The 25,419-nt window shown below is 38.7% G+C and overlaps 1 protein-coding gene across 1 annotated transcript; it reads right to left on the bottom strand.

The window, feature by feature from the left end:
- Window positions 1-145: 145 nt before the first annotated feature.
- LOC133562190 (zinc finger protein ZFAT-like) lies at window positions 146-25,419 on the bottom strand. Its single transcript, XM_061916145.1, has 24 exons — window positions 25,209-25,419; window positions 20,916-21,074; window positions 20,523-20,672; window positions 20,320-20,439; window positions 20,081-20,194; window positions 18,865-19,017; window positions 18,715-18,788; window positions 16,596-16,690; window positions 16,404-16,472; window positions 15,727-15,875; window positions 15,461-15,552; window positions 13,884-14,032; window positions 13,081-13,801; window positions 9,482-9,599; window positions 6,687-6,919; window positions 6,465-6,546; window positions 6,239-6,352; window positions 5,423-5,596; window positions 5,240-5,328; window positions 2,611-2,746; window positions 2,420-2,526; window positions 794-881; window positions 591-697; window positions 146-523 (listed from the first exon to the last, which is right to left on the bottom strand). Exons 1-24 carry the CDS (start codon window positions 25,225-25,227, stop codon window positions 332-334), a joined length of 3,504 nt encoding a protein of 1,167 aa, XP_061772129.1. The 5' UTR covers window positions 25,228-25,419; the 3' UTR covers window positions 146-331.

The following is a 25,419-nucleotide window of genomic DNA, read 5'->3' as shown; positions in this document are numbered from 1 at the left end:
TGATAATGACCAGGTCTGTCCAACATTATTAAGTATTGCTCTGTTGATTTTGTTGTCGTTTATTACAGCTATATAACTAAATCCCTTAATTAAAACATGTTGGCTTTTTGATGTTTGTAATGGAATGCGTCAATAAATCAGTGCGTTTAGGACAGGAATTTTATTAAATAAGATTTGTAAACAAAATGTGTTACTTGAAGGTATTGCACTTTAAATCAAATGCTAACAGGGAACAGATGAGTAAGATATTTTGTTGCTCAATAAATAGACTTATTAATAACCGTTGAAGAATACTGCAGCAAAATTGAGAGTCTCATGCAAAATGTAAGCATTACTCGTTGATTTCCACAGTGTGTTCTTGGACGTAGACAATATAGTGGTGAGTGCTGTCGCCCTCGGTGAGGACCGTCAGCGCCTCCAGTCCGTGTCCCTCCTCTACCACCATCACCTGGTCACCAGTGAGATCCCCGTCTGCGTTCACAACCATCAGCTGGTTGTCACCAACCCCCTTCTCGTTCGCCACCTGCAAACGCAGACCAAAGTGCCAAATCATCATTAAGCGTCCAGAAGACACGCAGAATGGCGTTTACCTGTTCTACCACTGCAACAGTGCCGGGAGCCATGGCGACCATTGAGGTGATGGCGTCATGCGTCTCGGTATTAAACTCGGCAATCTGCTGGAGAATATTAACAGTCCCTGTAGGCAAACAAATAAACACATATATAATCTGTTAAATGCAAAGACACTGAATTGTTTTGAATGTTTCTGATAAGTACTTCTACTAATTATCACCATTGTCCTGCAAGGCAGCTACATTTTCTTCTGTCAACTGCTCTTCTTCCTCCAAAGGCACATAGTGTGTTTCTACGGTCTCCTCCACCTGGATTTTGACAAATAAAACCATAGATAGATCAAATAGGATACATTATTTGTAGTAAATAAGTACTTATGTTCAGACATATTAGGTGCAATTGGATAATTGATCTTTCTCAACATACTAATGTGGCGCAGCACAGTAGTTGGGAATCACTGCTCTATACGACATTTGTAAAACATCTCTTTCATTCTGTGAACTGAGCTTTTTCATCCGTGTAAACATTTAATTTTTAATTGTGTAATCTAGGGATGGGCAATATGGCCAAAAATCTATATCACGATATAAAGTATATTGCAGCCTCCTGTGATAACGATATACTGTATATCACGATACATTATTTGATATGGAATTTATAATACAACATTTCAAAACAGGTTACAAAGTTACCTAATATGGCTGCAAAATATGCTGTAACATATTGCATGCATTTTTATTGTTTATTATTTTGTCAAAACTATTATCAACCTACTTGCTAATATACAGTTAAAATCTGGTTACTTTCTGTTGTAACATTGTTCTATTTACACTTCTGCTAAAATGTAAAAAACACTTATTCTTCTATTGTTTGGATCATTTATATACTACTCATTTGTGTATCAAGCCCATACCATGTACTTACAGGGGCAGTATTGGCCATAACAGTGCTGATACTGGTACTTTACATTTTCAAAATCATTGAATGATTCTGGAGAAAAGTTCTGTGGTCAGATGAAACAAAAATTTAGCTGTTTGGCCACAATACCCAGCAATATGTTTGGAGGAGAAAAGGTGAGGCCTTTAATCCCAGGAACATCACCCAACAGTCAAGCATAGTGGTGGTAGTATTATGCTCTGGGCCTGTTTTGCTGCCAATGGAACTGGTGCTCTAACGAGAGTAAATGGGACGATAAAAAAGGAGGATTACCTCTAAATTCTTCAAGACAACCTAAAATCATCAGCCCGTAGGTTGGGTCTTGGGCGCAGTTGGGTGTTCTAACAGGACACTGACCCAACACACGTCAAAAGTAGTAAACGAAGGGCTAAATCAGGCTACAATTCAGGTGTGGCCAAGGAATTGCTTTCCCAAAGTCCTGAGTTAAACGTCTGGACAATGCTGAAGCTACAAGTCCATGTCAGAAAACCAACAAATTTAGCTGATCTGCACAAATTTTGTCAAGAGAGTGGTCAAAAATTCAACCAGAAGCTTGCCAGAAACTTGTGGATGGCTACCAAAAGCACCTTATTGCAGTGAAACTTGCCAAGGGACATGTAACCAGATATTAACATTGCTATATGTATACTTTTGACCCAGCAGATTTGGTCTTTTTTCCGTAATCAATTCATAGAATAACCAAACTTCATGAATGTTTTTGTGACCAACGAGTATGTGCTCCAATCACATCAACACCAAAAAATAAGAGTTGTACAAGTTATTGGAAACTCAAGACAGCCATGACATTATGTCCTTTACAAGTGTATGTAAACTTTTGACAAGGACTGCATATCGGATATTGTTTATCACACAACCCTAGTGTGCATAGGTGCATGGTGCAGGTGTGTACCTCCCAGGTGCATTCCACCTGTTTTGGACTGTGCTTTTTCTTCAAGTGTCGATTCAGCTCCCATTTGGTGCCATAAACAAATCTACATTCAGGGCACTTGATGCCACCTAAACAATAAGAAGAAAAATGGTAAAGTGTGAAGGATTCTGAAATGGTATGATCTCAGAATCTTTCACACTTTAGAGTTTGACCTTGTTTTGAATATTCCTGGTCAGGGAAACCTTTTCCGACATTCTGGTATTTCTGATCCGGGTGTTTTGTCTTGTAGTGTCGCTTCAGGGGACCGGACGTGTTGCAGGAGTAATGACAGTGAGCACATCGAAATGGCTGCAACAAAGTAAAGCATGTCATTGAAGTACAGTACATTAATACTAATAGTACTAGTACTAATAAAGTACTGCGGTACTAATGAATTAAAAACGATACTATCCTGCCTTTGAAAATATCGGTAATTTATTTTTCAACTGCATGTTGCCGTGTGGCGGTGACTTACAGAGCCGAGGCGCATGATGTTGAGTGTGTTGACAGGCACGCACAGCTGCGCATACAAGAACAAACGCAAGGAGAGGAAGAATGGGAAAAAAACGGCATTTCTACTTGTTAATAAAGAGGATGTGTGGAGCGCAAGATGGAAGTATTTGGGTTTCAAAACTAACGATAAAGGTGACGCTTTAAACACGGACATGCCACCCTGCATTAAAACATGCCTCGCCAAAGGTGGCATTAAAGTATTACCACCTTTGCTTCAAACTTAGGTAAACATTTAAATAACAACCATCCAGATCTGCACAAGGAGTTTTAAGGTAACCGGCAGAGCACATATACTGTAGTTATCTATAAGTGCACACAGCTGGCTAGTTGCCAATTATTGGCGCAGACAAAACCACTCACCAAGTGAAATGAATGAATTTTGTTACAAATTCCTAAAATTTGTGTTTTATCTTTAACAATGTGTGTTTTAACTGCTACATAATTTAGCTGTGTAGTTTTAGTCATTTTGTTTTTAGTATGTCTTATAGCACAGACAAAGAGTGGCAAATATAAGGTATGAAGCATTTATTACAATGTCAATAAATATTTTTTTTCAATTCCAACCTAATCCAAGATCATGGCAGGCTTACGTAATATATATGCACTTCTAAATTGTTGTTTGAGTTCAATGCCTGAGATTTTAATGCCGTTTCATTTTTGTTTTAATCTTCTAAATTTGTTCTTTGACTGCAATAAGAAACATATGTTTAATGTATTGCTACATTTTCTGTTAAAATGAAGCCAATAATGACATTTGTTTGCGGTTCCCTTTATTTTGAAAAGTATCGAAAAGTATAAAAACACATTTTGGTACCAGTACCAAAATACATTTACGTTTCTGTTTGTACACCAAATATGGTATAGGAACAACCCTAACATTACTTATATCGCTCGTCCCCAGAAGGATCGCAGGTTAGTTGGCTCCTACCCCAGCTGACTTTAGACGAGAGGCGATGTAAATCCTGAACTGGTCAAAAATCAGTCACAGCACACAAAAACAAACAACCATCAAACATGGATGTTTTTTGGGGATGTGGGCGGAAGTTTTAGTCTCCACAGAATTCACACATGCATGCATGCAAACTCCCCACAGATGCCCAAACAGCGATTCAAACCATCAATCTTCTGCGAGGCCAACAAGTTAACCACTGTGCCGCCTGTTGTGATAACACAATTTAGTATTCAAATACAAATACTGATTTATCAGCAATATCATACAAAAGTGTGATTTGAAGTACCATTTTTATTACAATGGTACATATGTTTACAAGTACTTTGAGATAAGAACTGTTGGCTTTTTGCTATGCATTAAGTTGCGGGCATAGCTTTATTAAGCTTATGTGCATGTTTGAGCGCTGCTCAGAGAGCACTGCAATCCTGCCCTCCAACCATCAGAACAAAAAAAGTCAGTGCAAAGTAGAAGAAGCGGACGACCAAATTAGAAAAACAAACAATTAAAAATGTGCTTAGGTCCGAGTCAGCCCCACTGTAACTTCAGTCCACATCACATTATCTAGATCCAGAGTCTACGGAAAGCCACACATGTCCAAACGACGAACATGTATCTGTGAAATAGGTGAGAAGCTGCCGAAACTGTGGTTGACATTGACTGTCTAATCCTGACACAACAAAATGGATGGTCGAGCATTACCTTTGGTACACAAATTCACATTTCTCTTGCTGTTAACACTGACCTCCTGGTTCATTACTCAAATATATCCATGTAAAAAAAACAACAACAACTTCATAGTTTCTATTGTTACACGGCGGAGACACTGTTGCCAGATGTCACAAGAAAACCAAGCAATCAGTGCTATGAAAACATGTTGTTTATAATAAGGGGATATTATGCATAATTAGCAACAAAGGACGAAGAGGCAGTCAAAGTATTAGTCTGGTCCTCAAGGTACAGTAAATGCTGAACAATATTATTACATTATTACATACAACTACTGTAGTTGTTTGTAGTACATTATTTTGTAATTTTTTCAAACAATATTTCTTAACTAAAAGTACATTTTTCTTTTTAAATAGCATGTTATGTGGTGAAATTGTGGCGTTTTGGGAGGGCCAACACAGATTACATTGATTTCAATTTATTTCAATGGTTGAGGGTGATTTGATATAGAGGTGTTCTGAGTTACAAGATGGGTCGTGGAATGAATTGTGGTCGTTGGTTAAAGTATTATTGTGCTTGAATAAATACTTCTTAAAATTATACACAAACTCCTCAGGGGTATGACAACGTGTTTGATGTGCAGCATGATGTATTAATGACTCTATTCTGACCTTAAATTCAGCATGCTGCTCCATGTGTCGGGCCAAGGGAGCCTTCAAAACCGACGTGAAGTCACACTCTGAGCACTTAAACCGTTTTCCTGGATTGAAAACAAAACAAAAGTCTTTATTTTATGAAGAACACTTTAAGCATAACAAATAGTGAGAGATATTGATAGGTAAGAATATGTATACCTTCGTCGGTGTGGCTTAGTCGGTGGCTCTTCAACGACACTTTGGATTTAAAAGTTTTACCGCACAGATCACAGACGTGACTTCTTTCTTTGTTATGTCGGTTCATGTGATTTTTTAAGTTATTCCTGCTGCGGCTTGCATAGTCGCAAATACTGCAAACAAATGGCTTCACGCCTGGAAACAAAAAATAAATATATAAAAAGTATAATATTTTGGTTACTAATCAGAAAAAGTTCAGTTCAATTGTTGATGTTATTGGCATTCTTCAAAGTGACAAGCATCGTTCACTGCGAGTTCTTGATATACAGTTAAATAAATGATAAATGGGTTGTACTTGTATAGCGCTTTTCTACCTTCAAGGTACTCAAAGCTCTTTGACACTACTTCCACATTTACCCATTCACACACACATTCACACACTGATGGAGGGAGCTGCCATGCAAGGCGCCAACCAGCACCCATCAGGAGCAAGGGTGAAGTGACTTGCTCAGGACACAACGGACGTGACAAGGTTGGTTCTAGGTGGGATTTGAACCATTGACCCTCGGGTTGCGCACAGCCACTCTTCCACTGCGCCACGCCGTCCCAGTTGCGTTTACTTCGTTCACGGCAATTATTACTGTCATTTTGGTTGTAAAATATATGTTTTGACACCAATTCTGGAATCTTTATGACACATTTTGGATACAACAAACTTCTCCTGATATATGGCATAAGTCATAAACACACATTGAAACTAATAATGTGAAAGCATTTCTAAGAGAATAAAGTTATGTTTATTTGTGATTTAATGAGGTTTTGCAGCGGTTTTCTTACCCTGGTGAGCCCAGATGTGCTGCTGGAAATCACTGCTGTTTTTTAAGTAGTAAGAATCACAGTAGGGGCACTTCTCTGCACGCTTTACCATCAGTCCTTTAACTGGTATTGTATCTGATCAACACACAATCAAAAACCCTATCTGTACATTTTACTTTTAGTCATTGGAATACATTTGAACTAGTTCATATTTGTTTAAATGTCTGTTTAAATGTGTGTCTTTTACCAGGGTGGGATATTTGGATGTGACGTTTCAGTCTGTGCTCTGGATAGCTTTGATGGCAGACAGGACAAAGGGCACTCTTGCACTGCAAACTCATGCAAAAATACAGCAGTTATAAGAGACTACCAACTAAGTGAACATTTAAAGAAAATAATATGAGCCTCACTATGCCTGCAATAAAACTAATTAAAAAAATAATTTTACAATTATTTCCTACTCAACTACCTCTTCTTGGTGTGTCCTCCTATGGGCTTGTAGTTTGTATTTATCCGGCGTGGTGTAGTTACATCCCGGATGGGAACATGGCAGCATCAAACCACTGTGCTTCTGAATGAGGTGCCTCTTTAAAGAGCTCTTAGTAATAGAAGAGTAGTTACACTTTGAGCAGTAGTGCAAGTGCTCCTTGGTGTGTGTACGCACGTGGGCGTTATAGTGGACTTTGTACCAAAACAGTTTCCCTGTGAAGAAAAGGGGAGACATTGCATGATTAAACAATACCGTTTGAAAAATTCTGTCTGGGACAAGAAAAATTACAAATGCATGGTCATAGATGGCATGTGACACCTGGATTTATTTACTGTGGAAAAACATATAATGGAAACACCGAACACCAAAAGAATGTGTGACCTGCTTTTTGTACAAGGAAATGTTTGTGGCGGACACAAAACGAGCTAGTGTTTACTAGTGAAATACAGCATTGTTAGTTTTTGATCAAAAAGGATCAATTAAAAAATGTTTATAATGTACTTTTTATCCAAGTGAGTTGTGTTTGCATCAGGAGGAAAAGGCTGCCTTTTCTGTCCTTTCAGTACATTTCTGTTGTATTTTGGCCACAATTGTTTTTGTGTTACTGCATTATCCATTATACATTTCAATATCCAATTCTTGTATGGGTGCACAATTAAATCGACAATACCCCAAAGCCACCAAACAGGACAAAAATATGAAACCCATCCATCCATTTTCTACCGCTTATTCCCTTTTGGGGTCGAGGGGGGCGCTGGCGCCTATCTCAGCTACAGTCGGGCGGAAGGCGGGGTACACCCTGGACAAGTCGCCACCTCATCGCAGGGCCAACACAGATAGACAGACAACATTCACACTCACATTCACACACTAGGGCCAATTTAGTGTTGCCAATCAACCTATCCCCAGGTGCATGTCTTTGGAAGTGGGAGGAAGCCGGAGTACCCGGAGGGAACCCACGCATTCACGGGGAGAACATGCAAACTCCACACAGAAAGATCCCGAGCCTGGATTTGAACCCAGGACTGCAGGACCTTCGTATTGTGAGGCAGACGCACTAACCCCTCTTCCACCGTGAAGCCAAAATATGAAACTATGTGATGTTTTTTTTATTTTTTTATTCTAACCCTTTGAAGGACTTTTGATCCAATTATGTCACATTTATTAGTATACAATTGCATAACATGATAACTAATTGAAACCTGTGAGATTATCTAATCAGAAGTGAAGTGAATTAAATTTATATAGCGCTTTTCTCTAGTGACTCAAAGCGCTTTACATAGTGAAACCCAATATCTAAGTTACATTTAAACCAGTGTGAGGGGCACTGCCAGCAGGTGGGTAAAGTCATGCCCAAAGACACAACAGCGGTGACTTGGATGGCGGAAGCAGGGATCGAACCTGGAACCCTCAAGTTGCTGGCACGGCCACCCTACGAACCAAGCTATGCCGGCATTCCCCCTTTGAAGGCCTTCAAAGGGGTCAAAATAAAAATAAAAATAAAAAGAGATGTGTTTCATGTTTGTTTAGAACTGAAGTTTTTTGAGAATTTTGAGAAAAGTAAAAAAAAAAAAATATGACTCACAAATGTCCTTACGCCCTCTGAAAAACTTAAGAGTTTTACGTCCTGTTAGTCTTTTAAGATAATTACAATCAATTGTCCCTGTGACTGCGTGGGTTCCCTCCGGATACTTTGGCTTCCTCCCGCCTCCAAAGACATGACTGGCAAAACTAAATTGGCCCGATTGTGTACACCCCACCTTACGCCCGAATGCAGCTGAGATAGGATCCAGCACCCCTACAAAGGAACAAGCAGTAGAAAATGAATGGATGGATGTCCCCAGAGGGTTAAAATGATTTAGTCAGTTTTATGCCACTTTGACATCCATCTATTAATTTTCTACCCCTTGTCCTCATTAGGGTTACATGTGAGCTAGAGCGTATAGGTGGGGTCCAACCTGGACTGCTCAGCAGTCAATCACAGGACACATATAGACAAACAACCCTTCACACTCACATTCATACTTATGGACAATTTCTACTATCCTATAAACCAAACATGCATGTTTTGGGGGATGTACTTAGAGAAAACCCACACATGCACTGGGACAACATGCACATTCAACACAGAGATTCTAAACCTCAATCTACCTCTTCGATAACAAACCTGGAAATTATTACCATGGTTAGTTATTGTATAATTTGTGATACAGCAATTTATATTGAAACATATACAGTGGTACCTCAGTTTTCGTATGTCAGATTTTTCGTATGACCCGGTTTTCGACTTATCTTTTGCCTAAATTGGGCCAGGGTCATCGCCTCTCAGTTATCCTGCACCTAACAAACTAAACTAAAAACTATATCACATGCTCCAACAAAAAAACTACTTGTGTTTGTAATTCAGCTCTTTAATTGAGTATGACTGAAAAATAAGTCACCGTGGGGCTAAAGAAAGTTGTAAGTGCCAGCACTTTGATAATAAAGGTGCAAAAGACTATTAAATTTAGGAAAGACAAAGAAAAGTACAAAGGTGGTGACTGAGGGCCTGACGTTTCCCCTACTATTTTTTTCTGCATGCAACTACGACATGTGTTTTGGGTGCATATTTTTGGCCGTCTGGAACAGATCCATTGAATTTGCATTATTTGGTGTGGGGGAAATTCAGTTTTTGTGCGATTCTGTTTGGGTTGGACTTTTTGAACAAATAGCAAACAAAAACCAAAGTACCACCTTATTAATTTTTTTTTTTTGTGTAGGCTCCATTATCTCACCACAGTATTGACACTCCAAGTCTCCATACATTTTCCTGAGCCGCTGAAATATCTCAATGTCAAGACATGTCTTGGGAAGAGATGACAACACCTGCTGGAATGCACTTAATTGCGATCCCTGTAACAAGATAAGCATGGATTTGATCAATTCGAGGTATGTGCTGATGGAAAAATTAGTAATCGCATTTGCAGTCAGAAGTTGGCAGACCCGTCAGCGATCCTGTTCTGTCTCCCTGTAATGTTTGTCTGATCTTGAATGAGATTGTGCTGAAAAATTTAATTTCCCCTCTGGGAATAATAAAGTATTTCTCATTCTGATTAACTGATTAATGTCTTTCAGTGTCATTCACAAAAGCTGATCTCCAGTGTCTGACACTATATTTTAGTCCCCGGCCAGCAGCTAATTATGCGTCTCCATACACAGTTTGGAACCACTTCCTTAAGATAATAATAATTACCTCCCTTATTTATAAAGTATCATTAATGCTGGAGGATGAGGATAAACATGTTAAACACCGAGAGCAAGCCAGGAGCTTGCATGCTAATATCTCAACTAACCGCTAAGCCAGCTTTAAACAACACCAATAAATAAGTACTTGGCATACTTTAAGAAATGTAGATGGAACTGTGTTACAGCAGAAAAAAGCAGTTATAAACAGGAATTTAACAAGTAGATTAATAAGAGTCAAGGCTCAAAAGAGAGGATAATATAACAACTGATGGTGTATTCTCTCAAAACAATTTTTTGTTTGTCGTTTTTGTTCATGTGTACAAACTCAGGGACTAAATTCCGTGGACGCAGGACTTTAACGTAAAAAAAAAAAACATGATTTAAACAAAATGACTCATTATGCAAAACCAACTTATCTTACCCATTGGTACCTGTTTTTGTGTTTTTGGGATCTGCATGAGTCCCGAAAATTTAAAATCAAACCATGGAGGTATTGCTGAGATATTTATAAAACATCCTTGCCTTCCTTCATACTTCATCCAAGCGAGCTGTTTGGAATTTATATCATTTGTGACTTTCTCGAATTGGTGACGTCAGCGGATATCTCCATTACCCGTATATGGTTAAGTTTTATTTTAAGAGCTTTGCACGAGACCGACATTGTCATCACTAAATTCCTTCTTTTACTCTATTCTCTTGTTGTAGGGCAAACTGGCTTGTACATGCACATGTACCCTCTGCGGTTTGTAATACAAAGTAACGTATAGTTCAAACTTATGTCTGTCAGTACACCCGATATGGAAGGGCTAAAAACTACAACATGGCTGACGAGGTGGAGAGGCAGTCGAAAGGAGTGTGGCTTGGAAGAGGACTTCAGCACGTAAATAAAACTGCCCATAAAACAACGCAACCTGAAGAGATGGCCAGAAAGAGGCTTGAAGATTGTCTGTTAACTAAACATGATTATTGTTAAATGTTGACAAAGAGCCACTATTACATCTTATGTAGTATTAGTAATGGTAGTGTTTGCTTTTGTTTAGCTATTGTGGACTATTGATTAGGGCTGATTAGGTGTTTTCCACAAATTTGACAGGGACAAGTGAAAGAATGAGTCCTCAACCGACTGTTGCATCTAGAGTAATATATTTTTGGTCGTTTTTGTTATTAATAGTAGTTTTGGCTTCTGTGTAGTTTTTTTTAATTATTAAATTTATTTTGCTCAAAATATTGTATGAATTGGATCATGAAATAATTTATATATTTCATTAATTGATATTGTTACACTGCCATTCTCTGTTGTTGTCTGGTTATGATTGTAATCAAATGTTGAAAATTCTAAGTATGAACATTGGTATGACCAATACTGCCCCTGAAACTGCTTGGTATTGGATCGATACCCAAATTTGTAGTATCAACAAAACTTAAGTATCTAAACCACATAAATTTTTACAGAAATGTAGATAAAATCATGTAACAAGAGAAAATAACCAGCTATTAACACTAAATTGGCATCCATCCATCCATCCATTTCCCACTGCTTGTCTCTTAGCTGCATTCAGGCAGAAGGCGGCGTACACACTGGACAAGCAAATCGATTACAAATCATTTTGAAAAAATAATACATCTGGAAATACGCAATACACCACCACTTATGTCAACAGCTAAATTAGCAGCCTTTATCATTTGTTTTGAAATTGTTCTATTTTAATTTATATGTCAAATATTATATCGCAGTATATATCGTTATCACAGCTCAGGTTTTAAGCCATATAGCCCATCCCAAAAATGTACTTACCGGTAGTTTTGATCAAACAATTGCATGTAATAAAAGAAAATAAACAATTATTTTAAATATTGTGTTGATATTGTTAAAATGTTAATATCACTGAAAATAAAAAAATCATGGATAATTAGTATCAAATTGGTATTAAACCTTCTGTGGAATAACCCGAATCATTTAGTCTAGTGGTTTTACGACAATTGTATTAAGATTTTTAATGAAATTATCAAATTGATAAAATCAGGGATGGGAATGAAGGTTTTACAAAATCAGCTGAACATTTTGTAATCCTAAAACACCGCTTTGTGGAAGGCCACATAGCGGCCTCACCCGAGTGCACATAGTGCACTCGCCTGCTAGAGAGGTCTGGGGGCATGCTCCCCCAGAAAAATTTTGAAATCTATGTTAGCTTAGGATGCATTTCCTGCTATTTTGAGTCAAAAATCTAACAATATTCTCCTGACCAAAATTTCACATTTATTAGCAAATATTTTCATAAAAATGTATCATGTGATGAAATTTATGTATACAATTTTACACATATATCAAATTCTTACAAACTTTAGGATTATAGACAAAAATAGGCCTACAAATGGATTAACCAGAATTCTTCTCCGTAAACTCACTTTACTTAGATGCCTTGCCGATTTCGCGTGGTCAAAGAGTGCCACCTTTCCCCGAGATCCATAGTTGACAATGTCCTTGCAATATAAGCACTGAGCACGTCCCGGTTCATCGCACTTTGTAATGAAATCGCTGATCAGTTCGTTTACTTCTACGATATTGTTGTTAATCTTCACCTTCAGTTTGATAGATATATTGAGCCATGCCCAGTTCCACTTGTTTCTCACGCCCTTATCGATATATTTCGCTAATGAAGCATTACTATCCTGAATAAGCTTAACCATGTCTGAAACTGTTTTGTCAATAAAGAAACGTGTTAATTGAGAGCTACTGTGTTTTCCTTCCAGATTAGTCGCCTATAAACACAACCAAAATAAACAGAATACGAGTTCAGAAACGCTCACAATAGTTGAGGTTCAGGGACTAGATATTGTCGGCAAACGACGCGTGCAGACGCCTATTACGGGCAATGTCATTGGTTGATGTTGTCAGCTGATAGAGCTAGCCAATCTGGTGCCTTCACACATTGGCATTATATTTTTCGCGGCAATTCTCTGCCTTTTACTGATAACTAGGTCAACGCAGAGACAAAAACCATGAGTACTTAACCCCCTATATTTTTCTCCCCGGATATAAACGATTCACATAAATGACCCTGGCGGCGCCCAAATCGGCAAAATTCTGCGGATCCGCGGAAAATTCCCATCCCTGTAAAATGTAACACTACAGGTGCAATGATTATACCTTGTCTGATTGCGAAGTTGGCTCATCTTCTTCGGAAGGTGCTGAGGACAGAATTTTACTCTCTATCGATGACAATGAAGAAGAAACAGGACTGTTGTTCTCAGCTGGATTTGTGAGTGTGTTTTCCAAGTGACTGGTGTGTCCTTGCTTATTGTCTTCCCTCTTTGAGGACTCCACACCTTTTTGTGCCATGGCGATATTTTGAGGTTGAGATTTTCGATCACTAACATCACTTGTGCACTCTGCATCTGCACCTTCACCTTGCGATTTAACGTCTTCATCTTCACCATCATCCCCATTTCTTATACATTCTTCCCTGCTGTCATCTCCTGGCTTTTTGCTCCCCTCCGTGTCCTCTCTTCCGTCATCTCCGGCCAAGCCTCGTCCGCCGCTCATCAAGTAAAAGCTGTTTTTAATACACTCTGTGAACGCCTGCTCTTGTCCCATTTCAGAGTGACACTCGGCGAGGTGACTCTTGAGTCTTTGACAGCTGACAAACTTCTTGTCACACGAACAGCACACGTACAAGAAGGGATGCTTTCTGACGTGAGCGGCGAGGGTGGCCAAGCTGGTGCTAGCGTGGTCACAGAGCAAGCAGGCGAAGGGCCGCTGCGGGCCGTGGACCAATAGGTGGCGCTCACGTTCCAAGAGGTTCTTAAAGTGACGATGGCAGGTGGGACAGTGGTAGAGGAGTTGTCTGAGCCCTTGGCGAGTCTTTAACCTAAATCAACAGAGCATTAAGGCGGGTTAGCTGCAACTAAATTTGTTGACGATAAAAATATTTGAATGCTGCAGTACAAAACCTCAGTTGTTGATAGCTTTTGTAGATAAGCGGGTCCTGCAGATTATGACATTTTTCAATATGTTTGATCAGGTTCTTCACATCGGAGTACTTCTTCTGACAGTAGCTGCAATGCTGCTTCAACTTCAAATGTACTCGCTCAATATGCACCTAAAGAAACAGAAAGAGATTTCTGAAGCACATTCACACATACATTGCTTCTCATTTAAAGAGATAATACAAAAATAGATATGAAGGTATCCTCCACACTGGTTACTCAATCTAAGAGTGCTTCGATATAATAGCTGTCTCTCAACTGATTGGTATGCTTTAAATTGCAAGCAAAAATTGGAGTTACAACCGGCGTTTTAAAAAGTCATGAATTTAACTTTTGGAAACCGATACCGATAATTTCCGATATTACATTTTGAAGCATTTATCGGCCGATAATATCGGCAGTCCGATATTATCAGACATCTCTAAATTTTTACGTTTATTATTTCCGGTGACAGGAATTATGTTGATATTATTCGTATGTTTGCTGCGAGTATTTCGACAAACACCAACTCGGCGAGTCTAAATAAAATAAGGCAAATGTGAGCGAAACCTAAAATAATTAAGCTTTTACTAAAGGCAACAATCATAAATGAAGCATTCATCACATACACAATGTTGACATTTTTTGTTATATTTTGATAAAGACAGGAAAAATACGCTACATGTGCAGCGGCGTGTGCAACAGCAACAAACAAGGTAGTAGTAGTAGTTGAATTATAAAACGCAACCTTACCCGAGCTAAAACGATGCCTATTTTTCCTTGACCCAACCAGGCACAAAGAAGTTGTAGACCTCCGTGTTTTTCCATGTTTTCATCTGTTTTGTCGTGTAGAATGGCGTCTGGAGCACAATGGTTCAATATGTCTGAAAACGTGACTGACGTGTAATCTTTGATATCACTCGACAAATCTTTTTTTTAATGTATAGGGATTCCATTGCATAGTTTGATCCCTTTTCTCCTGTCTGCTTTTTCACTCTTGATGAGCAGCTCACAAGAGGACCTTTGCAAATTTTAATCAGAATCTTGCTGTATGTACAATAAGTAGATTTAACTTTTTAAAATGTTTATTATTGCAGCACTAATTATGGTTGTTAAAGTTAAGGATGTTTGGGATTTCTAATCGTTTGGGACTTCTGTGTTGGTGCGCGTGTGTGCACTTATGGAAAAATTTGCTTCACAACAAGAACTTTTCTATTCATGAATTCTGTTCAAGAATGAATATGTTTGTTAATCAAGGTTCCACTGTATTTTCTTATATAAAAGGTGTTTTTTTAAAGGCAAGTTACATGTTAAAATTGTGCTGTTTTGTAGGAGCAGGCGAAATTAAATGTATTTTAATTCATTTTAATGGGAGACGATAATTTAAGATACAAATGTTAAGTTAAGAGCTCTGCCACAGAACCAATTAAACACATATGATGTGTAATAATTCTTTAAGTGAGGCTAAAATCAGAGCTTTAAACTATAATTATGAATAGTGGTTCATATGGTACCAGCATGAGTACTACTGCAAATACTTGATGAAAAGACTGCAAACAGACCTTTAGGTGTCCTGGGCTGAGGCAGTGGAAAGGACACTGCTGACATCTAAACGTCTCTCCTGTGTGCTTCCTCAGGTGAACGTTCAGGTTGGCTTTTAAAGAGAAAAAAGTGGCAATAAAGAACTGAATAACTTCTACAAAAAAAAAAATAGGATGTTAGCAAGACTTCCATTCTTTTTTTTTACTCTCTTTATAGTTTTATTTTACAGCATCTCAGAAAAAGTGAGTTACACATTTTTGTTGTTTGCAAGCGAGCAGTGATTTACCCTTGATGGCTGATGCGTAGTCACAGTGTGGACACTTGAAGGGTTTCTCTTGGGTATGTGTCCTGAGGTGGGATATGAGCGAGTGTCTGAACTTGAAGATCTTATTGCAAAACTCACAGGCAAAAACTTTCAGCTGGGTCTGGAATAAACTGGGGAGAGACACACGTTGATGAGCATCATCATAATCATTGTTGTTGCTACAGTGACAGCTTTTGAGGTCAATGAATGGATTTTCTTGGCTGAATAATACATTACAAATACAACTAAAGCCATCCAAGCATGCCTCCAAGGACATTTCTTTGCACAGTTATACAACTGTATGTACACTATGAGTTTAGGATAATTTAATTAAATGGGTTGTACTTGTATAGCGCTTTTCTACCTTCAAGGTACCCAAAGCGCTTTGACACTACTTCCACATTCACCCATTCACACACACATTCACACCCTGATGGAGGGAGCTGCCATGCAAGGCGCTAACCAGCACCCATCAGGAGCAAGGGTGAAGTGTCTTGCTCAGGACACAACGGACGTGACGAGGTTGGTACTAGGTGGGGATTGAACCAGGGACCCTTGCGTTGCGCACGGCTACTCTCCCACTGCGCCACGCCGTCCCTAATTAGCTACTATATGACTTCAAATGTAATAATTTATACATATACGTATTCATACAGTACTTGGGAACATCTTGCTTGATGGAATATTCTTGGAAGCCTTTTCCAGGTGTTGTTGTCGCTTTGTCTGAACTGTAGTGGGAGTAGAAGAAAAAATTAATCAGACAAGCAGAAAATGTCAAAAGCTAAACAGTTTTTTTCCATGCACCTGATTAATAAATATGTGTAAGATTATATTTCTGTGCATTACAGTACCTTAGCTCCGGTTCTGCTTTGGGGTCTTCGTCATTGGCTGAAGGTTGGATTTGAGCAGCAGTGTCAGTTGGCTCACCCTGTGAGACTTCAGCACTCTGGATGTTTGCACCACAAATACAAAGCGATACATTGGCAAATGTATACATTATTGTTATTTTGTTTGTAAAAATTATAATTTAAATTATTCCAGTTTGTTGAACAAAAAATGTTTAGGTAGCAGGTTATTGTTTAGGTAGCAGGTTATTGAGTTTAGCCATTTGTTCCAGATAAGTGAATTGTATTATTTGGAATTTAATGATTTGATGTGGAGGGTTTGTTTGTTCCATGTAAACATCATTATATTTTCTCTTAATTGTCCTCATTGGCAGTACAGTGAACGAAGTGCGTGCAGTTTAAAGGTAATTTCCCTTGCTCTACAATTTCTCTCGGGTTCGGCTATCTATCTATCTGTCATCTGCACACAATAACTCAAAAACAGGAACACCATTAGGAGTGAAAAGTATTAAGTGAGAACATGTTTTTCTTTATTCAGTAATAAAGGACAGTTTATTTTAATTGTGAATTTTTAAATGTAATATTTGCAGCTCTTTTTGTCCACTATTATGACCCCTAAACATTTTTTTATTCAACCTGTTGATATTTGAACGTCTTTTCTTGTATTAAAAATCAATATTATTTAATTCTGCTAAGTTTCAAGGATAGTCATATTTCTAAACCACCAGGGTTTTCAAAGGTATCAATACTTCGATACCAAGTTCCATCCATCCATTTTTCTACCGCTTATTCCCTTTGGGGTGGGGGGGGGTGCTGGTGCCTATCTCAGCTACAATCGGGCAGAAGGCGGGGTACACCCTGGACAAGTCGCCACCTCATCACAGGGCCAACACAGATAGACAGACAACATTCACACTCACATTCACACACTAGGGCCAATTTAGTGTTTCCAATCAACCTATCCCCAGGTGCATGTCTTTGAAAGTGGGAGGAAGCCGGAGTACCCGGAGGGAACCCACGCAGTCACGGGGAGGACATGCAAACTCCACATAGAAAGATCCCGAACCCGGGATCGAACACAGGACTGCTCAGGACCTTTGTATTTTAAGGCAGACTCTCACCGTGCTGCCCCGATACCAAGTTGATCTCCAAAATGTCATCGTTCTACTTATTTGCGGAAGCCTGTCACAAATGCGAATTAGTTTTCTGTGCAAAAAGATGCTGAAGCACAGTGATCTTAAACACTTGACAGTTTGGAATGGTTTTCAATAAAATAGTCAAGTTAAAAGTAAATGGGTTCTGTTATTTTCAAATTTTAATTGTGGTATCGAATAAGTATAGAAAATTCATAGGTGTTGTTATCGACGACTGCAATTCTGGTATTATTACTTCCCTGTAAATCTTAATTTGTTCTAGTTTTTGTTTGTTTTTACTAAAACAAAACGTAACAGTGTCATCTGCAAATTGTACAAACTAGTGATGGGTGGTAATGAAACATTCACTGGCTGTATTGACACTGCACCGATACTTAGTTGGTGTTTCAAAATGGCCCCCATCTGCTGAATTGAAAAAGTCCCGACAATTGACCTGTACATTAAATTAGTAGTTGTTGTTTTCAACATGCATACAGCAAATATACTGTAATAGTTGGTTATTTTACTTAAAGCTGTTCAAAAAGCAATACAAAACTCTGCTCAATGAGCCAACTAGAAACAGGGAAAGAAGAACATTTGCTGCTGCAAAACTGATTTCAAATGCGGCACGCCACTCCTTGACTTCAAAAGAAGCGCTTCCTGATAAACCTAATTTGCCGCTTCAGTCAAATGACATCGCAGCTGTATTGGTCCAATGTTTTTTTCTTAAAGTAACACACACGTTATGGTATCGAGGTACTCAGGATCACTCCTTGTGTTTCACAATGCACCAATGCTTCTGTATCGTTTGATCCTAGCACAAACCTTATTTTTTTGGTGACCTGTAATACATAAATGAATAATAATATGTAACTGGTTCAAGAAAAGTGTTTAATGCTTTTTTTCAGATCCATAATACCTTATTAATGGCAGGCTGCAAGGGGGTTAAGTGAAGCTTCAAATTATTCTGATTTGTGTCACCAAAGACTCACTTGAGTCTCATCCGGAATGTTTACATGCTCCGCTCCTGTTGAAATGTTCTCAACTGGAATCATTTTAGTGACACCTGTGATATCAGCAAAGATAACATTAAAATTGAATGGTCAAACATGTTGCTATAAAAAAGAAAATACAATACTGGCCTGGCAGTGACTCATCTTCTGTGAGTACAACATTGATGACACTTTTTTTGCTTCCAGTTGTAAGGCTATCTTTTTTGGATGTGTGACTTTCGCCACCATCAGAAAGCAGACGACTTTTCTTGTTGGATCTTGGTCGTTGAAGACTCTTCATTCCTCCACACAGGGAAAGAGAATAAAGCATTAGTTCACACTATTTTAGAGGGCTTCATGTTTCTGCAACAAATGTGAATTATGATTTTCTCATTATTGAGAATGTGATTCCCTGGGGTTGATTTTTTCCTGTAAATCAAATCAACAAATGTTTCGCAAGCATGCCGGCACGCACGCAGGAACGCACACACCATGTTCAGAGCAACGTGCATAGTTACGTTTTTAAAAGAAATGGCACCGTTGTTACGTCTGCAACAATCAATTTATTATAGTAATTGAGTAACTTATTCATTAGTTTGCTCAAGTAATACAGGGACCGGATAAAACACACTTTATTGCTTCAATGCGTATTTTAGGGTAAAATAGTTTAGATGAACAATATTTTCTTGCTTTCCATAACTTTCATTCTGTTTTTCAAATAACTGCACGTCGTTAACATTGAAATTGCTCTTTTAAATGTGTGCATTACTCCATCCATCCATTTTCTACTGCTTATTCCCTTTGGGGTCGCGGGGGGCGCTAGTGCCTATCTCAGCTACAATCGGGCGGAAGGTGGTGTACACCCTGGACAAGTCGCCACCTCAACGCAGGGCTGTGTGCATTACTAAAAATAAAAAAAAATAAAAAACCCTCTTCGCTGTAAGCTGACAAAGATCGCGGCACTCCAAAGCTCTTATGTGCGCTCAATTGCGGCGGCCGTTTGGAAATTATGTCTGCGTATTTAAAGTTCTGGGTACTCAATGCGGTCCAGATCTTATTAATTTGTATTAGTTACACTCATTAAAGGATGAATCAAATCAAACAGAATCCAAATCAAATGTTTTTTTTCTAACCAATTCAATTGATTTTTTGTTGCTGCCCTCACAATTGTTTTTTGTTTAAAATATTAGACTTTTATTACATTGTTCTCCTTTAAAAAAAACTTTCAATGGTCTTTTTGACATTTTTATTAGAGGTCCCTGAAAGGACAGTTGATATTCCTGTTCTTGTGGACATAGCCTGAGGAAGAAGTCTCATGCTAACAACACTGCAGCATGAGTCTCTGAGTAAAATAGCAGGAACTTACTCTTTCTTCTCTTGGTGTCTGAACTTTTGTGGATTTGCTGCTTTGGATTTAGATCCACTCCCTGAGGGTCCAAATTTTCAGAGTCCTCAACCTCTTCTCTTCCACAGATGTCCCCTGGAAAGTATGCCAGTTGTAAGTGTGACATAAAAAAACATTATAATATTGGTGAGAAATGATTCCCCAAGTGCTCGCCTTGACTGAATGACACTTTTCAGGTGCATTCAGGTGTATTTCCTCACCAGTGTCATTATCCTCCTCCTCTTCCTCATCTGGTGCTTTCAGGCAGATATGTTTGATGATCTGTCGTCTGTTGCTGAACACACGGTGACAGTCATTGCATTTCAGCCTGTCATTTTCATCTAGTAGGGACAAATAGAGAGGAAGACTTCACAGTTAAGGGTTTCCTTACACAATATCCAACGCCATCTCTATTGTGCTTTACCGTGTTTGTCTTCCTCTTCATTTTGCCTTTCTTGTATTTGGACCTTGTCGTCTGGAGACTGAGTGGAGTCCTCCCTGGCATCTCTGCAATCTGTGCGCATTTTCTTGGTGGAGCCTTTAGGTCGTCCTCTTTTCCGCTTCACCGGGCTCTCTGCACACAGATCGGTGGCAATTTTTTGATTTAAAAAACAAAAGTATTTGTATTCCAGTAATGTCAGTAAGTATTTGTGTTGCAACCATAATAATGTAATATATTGTCCATCCTGGCTGTATGTAATAGTACAGTACAGTAGGAATAAAACATGCAAAGGTGTGCAACAAAAGTACAAAGCATGGTGTAACTGAATTTCCCTTCTGAGGACTTAGGAAGAAAATCAAAAATCGGAGTTATGACCTGCAATTGTTTCCAAGGGTACTCCTGTAAGGGGCTGCAAAGCGACGATGATGTCTTCATGAGGCTGGTGAAGTGGGTGCATCTGGGAGCAATGGACCAGCAACAGTGAGCGAGTGGGAGAGAAGAGGTTGCAGAGCCGACACATGAACACAGAACCAGCTAGGGAGAGAGAAAGAATAAGATTTTAAGCACAATTTACCCAATTTTTTCAATCCACAGCTGGGAAGACTACAAACACATACACTATGTTAGGAAAAATGGACTTTACCCCAGCTGGATTGCTAGTCGCAATGTAAATCCAAAAGTCAGCCATTTTGAATTGTTTGCATTCAGGGGTGCAAAATAAAAAAACAGAATATTGACTATGTCTGGTGTAATAAGGTCTGATTCATTCTGCAAACAAGTCTTTCCCTGATTTCCACAGGATGCGGAACCACACCGCCATACGCCGTCCGGACAACACCGGCAATCCCCAAAGCTGTTCTGTTGCGGTCCATTTCGTGCAGATAAATAGCGTTGGTTAAAGTAAAGTAAACACTGAATTAAACACCGCGGAACGTCTCCAGCTTTGCCATCCTTTAATACCCACAGGCGGGCACGTTTTGCCTTGCAGAATGACAACTTTGTTGTTTTTTTTGTAGACAGTAACAACACAACAGTAACATCATGCCTGGCGAGCAATGTGCACACGCACGCACACAGACATTTCATTCAACTCCTACTAACCACTTCTCTGCTTCCCGGCCCCACGTTTGACACAGGACCCTATATGGCTGCCAGGGATATGGTTGTATATGCTTCTTAAATTTTGGACCTCCAGAATCAGCATGTTCTCATCCATTTGTGTCAACAAATGGATCTGAAACAAATGGGAAACAAATGGGATGGCGTGGCGCAGTGGGAGAGTAGCCGTGCGCAACCCGAGAGTCCCTGGTTCAATCCCCACCTAGTACCAACCTCGTCATGTCCGTTGTGTCCTGAGCAAGACACTTCACCCTTGCTCCTGATGGGTGCTGGTTAGCGCCTTGCATGGCAGCTCCTTCCATCAGTGTGTGAATGTGTGTGTGAATGGGTAAATGTGGAAGTAGTGTCAAAGCGCTTTGAATACTTTGAAAGTAGAAAAGCGCTATACAAGTACAACCCATTTATCATTCATTTATAACAAGCTGAAAACTTTTGACGAGTTGACTTCATAGCCGTCCCTGCCCATAAGGACTTTTTAAAGTGTAAAATACAAATGAAGACGGGCTATTTTATTTTGAAAGTAAACAGGCTTCAGATATATTAAACAGTTAGCTGAAGTATCAACATGGCTTGAAAATAACTGTTTATACAACAAAACAGTCTCAATGTGTTCCTCTTTGAAGAAAAAAATCCATCCATCCATCCATCCATTTTCTACCGCTTATTCCCTTTGGGGTCGCGGGGGGCGCTGGTGCCTATCTCAGTTACAATCGGGCGGACGGCGGGGTACACCCTGGACAAGTCGCCACCTCATCACAGGGCCATCACAGATAGACAGACAACATTCACACTCACATTCACACACTAGGGCCTATTTAGTGTTATCAATCAACCTATCCCCAGGTGCATGTCTTTGGAAGTGGGAGGAAGCCGGAGTACCCGGAGGGAACCCACCCAGTCACGGGGAGGACATGCAAACTCCACACAGAAAGATCCTGAGCCCGGGATTGAACCAAGGACTACTCAGGACCTTCGTAATGTGAGGCAGACGCACTTACCCCTCTTCCACCACGCTGCCCATTATTAATCAAAATAAAATAGAGCAGGTAAAGGGATTTAAATATTCGGGTGTTATTTTGGACCCTAAGGTCCAATTTGATGGCCATAATACAAAAAAATGACTAAAACCATGAAAAGAAATATAAATTGTTTCAGGTGATGACGTTCCGCGGCCTTTTTCGCATCCTGTAGAAATCAGTTCAGTTCAGTTCAGTTCAGTTTATTTTCAGTCTAACAAAAACATATTCAAACATGGATCACGATTCAAAAATGAATAACATGACTGAAACAGGCAGAAGCAAAAAAGCTTATATGCCCAACATAAATTTTTTTACATTCAATTAAGTTTCCTTTTCTAATAATTTTGTAATACAAAAAGAAATATAGTCATTCAGCATTTACATTTAAGTTGCCCTTTAACAAATAATACAAAAATATGTACTTAAACACATGCACTTTTTTGTAAGTAGATAAACATACATACCTTCTAAAAAAAACATTTAACCAAACAAACATAAATTTCTAGTTCACATAACTTTTTAAAATACATTGTGACATGTTCTTTTTTAAATTAAATACTGAGTCACTCATTTTTATTCCTTTACCAACAGAATTCCACAAATTAACACAGAGAACAGATAAACATCTACGTTTAACAACTAATCTTGCTTTTGGTAAAATAAACTTAGATTCATCTTTTAGATTGTATTTGCTGGTCTGTAGAGATAAGTATTTTTGAATTCCTTCTGGAAGAGTGTTTATTTTTGCTTTGAACATTATCTGTGTTATTTTATAATAAACAATATCTTGAAATCAGGTTTCACAGTGGCAGAGGGGTTAGTGCGTCTGCCTCACAATACGAAGGTACTGCAGTCCGGGGTTCAAATCCAGGCTCGGGATCTTTCTGTGTGGAGTTTGCATGTCCTCCCCGTGAATGTGTGGGTTCCCTCCGGGTACTCCGGCTTCCTCCCACTTCCAAAGACATGCACCTGGGGATAAGTTGATTGGCAACACTAAATTGGCCCTAGTGTGTGAATGTGAGTGTGAATGTTGTCTGTCTATCTGTGTTGGCCCTGCGATGAGGTGGCGACTTGTCCGGGGTGTACCCCGCCTTCCGCCCGATTGTAGCTGAGATAGGCGCCAGCGCCCCCCGCGACCCCGAAAGGGAATAAGCGGTAGAAAATGGAAAAAAAAAATATCTTGAAATTTCATAAGTTTTGATTTAACAAATAATGGATGGGTATGGGCATAATATCTTGGTTTGTTTATTAGCCGTACAGCTTTTTTTTGCAGCAAAACAGTATAATTAATTATGGTTTTAAAAGTGGTTCCCCAGAGTTCTACACAGTATGTCATGAATGGAAGTATCAAAGTATAATTAATTGTTAACAAAGAATTATACTTAAGTAATTCTTTAGTTTTATACAAAACACCAAGTGTTTTTGATATTTTTGTTTTTATATAATTTACATGTCTCCATGATAATTTATAGTCAATTATAACTCCCAAAAACTTAGTATCAAAGACACGCTCAATTTTATCTCCATTTATTTTAATATTTACTTCATTAGATACCTCAGTTTTGGTACCAAATATCATAAATTTAGTTTTAGCAATATTAAGTGATAATTTATTCATATCAAACCAGTTTTTAAGCACTGTCATTTCTTGTTCTATTTTTACCAAAAGTTCATTTAAAAAATTTCCAGAACAAACATAAAAAATGTTAAGAAACTTGATGCATCACAAAAATCATTAATGAAAATTGTAAATAACTTAGGACCAATTATAGAACCCTGAGGAATTCCACAAACTGTATTTTTAAATCCAGATATTGTATTATCCACCTGAACACATTGTTTTCTATTTTCTAGATAGCTCTTGATCCAGGACAGAGCTGGGGTTAAGGTGTGCAAAAAGTGCCTAGAACTACGTATTTACATGATAATACTTTTTATATGACATAGGTGACTTTTTTGATGTGTTTTAAATAGATTTTTCATTTGAAAATATTGTTTGTTTAGTCACAAGCAATGGCACCATTGAGGTTAATGGACAGCTTGCCTATATCACCTTCATAACAAGCAAAAAGGTGAATTACTTCTATTAAAATATTCTATTGCCCATTGTGACATCAATTGTTCTCACGTGAGACGACCTCTGGGGGGTATATAAATATGCTTTGTGCTTATTGAACTGGACAGCAGCAAATGATCAGAGAGGCCACTATATGGTGTTTGTGGTTCGGTTTTTACAGAAGCCATGAAATGGGTAATTATATTATTTATTGTTGTCTTTTTAAGAAACAAAACCTCGTGGCACATATGCAAATGCGCTCTTTCAAAGGGTTCAAACTTTAGCAGCTATCACAAATCAAACGTTGAAAGGAGGCAAGCGAAAAAATAAAAAAAACAAGTGTTGTGATGTGACCGAAATAGCGCTGAGTTGGAAACCGCCATTGAATAACAAGATTTGTTGTTGCTGCTTTGGCCCAAGTTAACATTGAGCAACAACAAACACATTCGACCAAAAACGGACACAAATTCCTACCTGTTTTTTGCACATCCATTTTCTTCAGCGACCGCAAATAAAATATAGAGCAATTATTTAAATCATATGCTGTACCAAATAAACTGATATTATAACAGAAATACTATTTTAATGGTCGATCTTTACTTGTAGATTGAAATTTCTGACGAATGTGCGACATATGTCCTCCTATTCAACGGAAGTCGAGTGGATTTGGTGCTGTTTGTAAAAA

This window comes from Nerophis ophidion, linkage group LG11 (assembly GCF_033978795.1).
Source record: "Nerophis ophidion isolate RoL-2023_Sa linkage group LG11, RoL_Noph_v1.0, whole genome shotgun sequence".
NCBI lineage: Eukaryota > Metazoa > Chordata > Actinopteri > Syngnathiformes > Syngnathidae > Nerophis > Nerophis ophidion.
Note: the sequence above shows the minus strand (reverse complement) of the source record. Positions and strands in the feature narration are given on the sequence as shown.

Bases quoted from the DNA above. Each gene is read 5' to 3' on its own strand.
- LOC133562190 (XM_061916145.1), bottom strand. The intron at 20,195-20,319 runs GTGAGGAAATAC...CATACTTTCCAG, and splicing joins GGAGGAGGATAATGACACTG to GGGACATCTGTGGAAGAGAA. The intron at 15,553-15,726 runs GTAAATCACTGC...TCTCTTTAAAAG, and splicing joins CTACGCATCAGCCATCAAGG to CCAACCTGAACGTTCACCTG.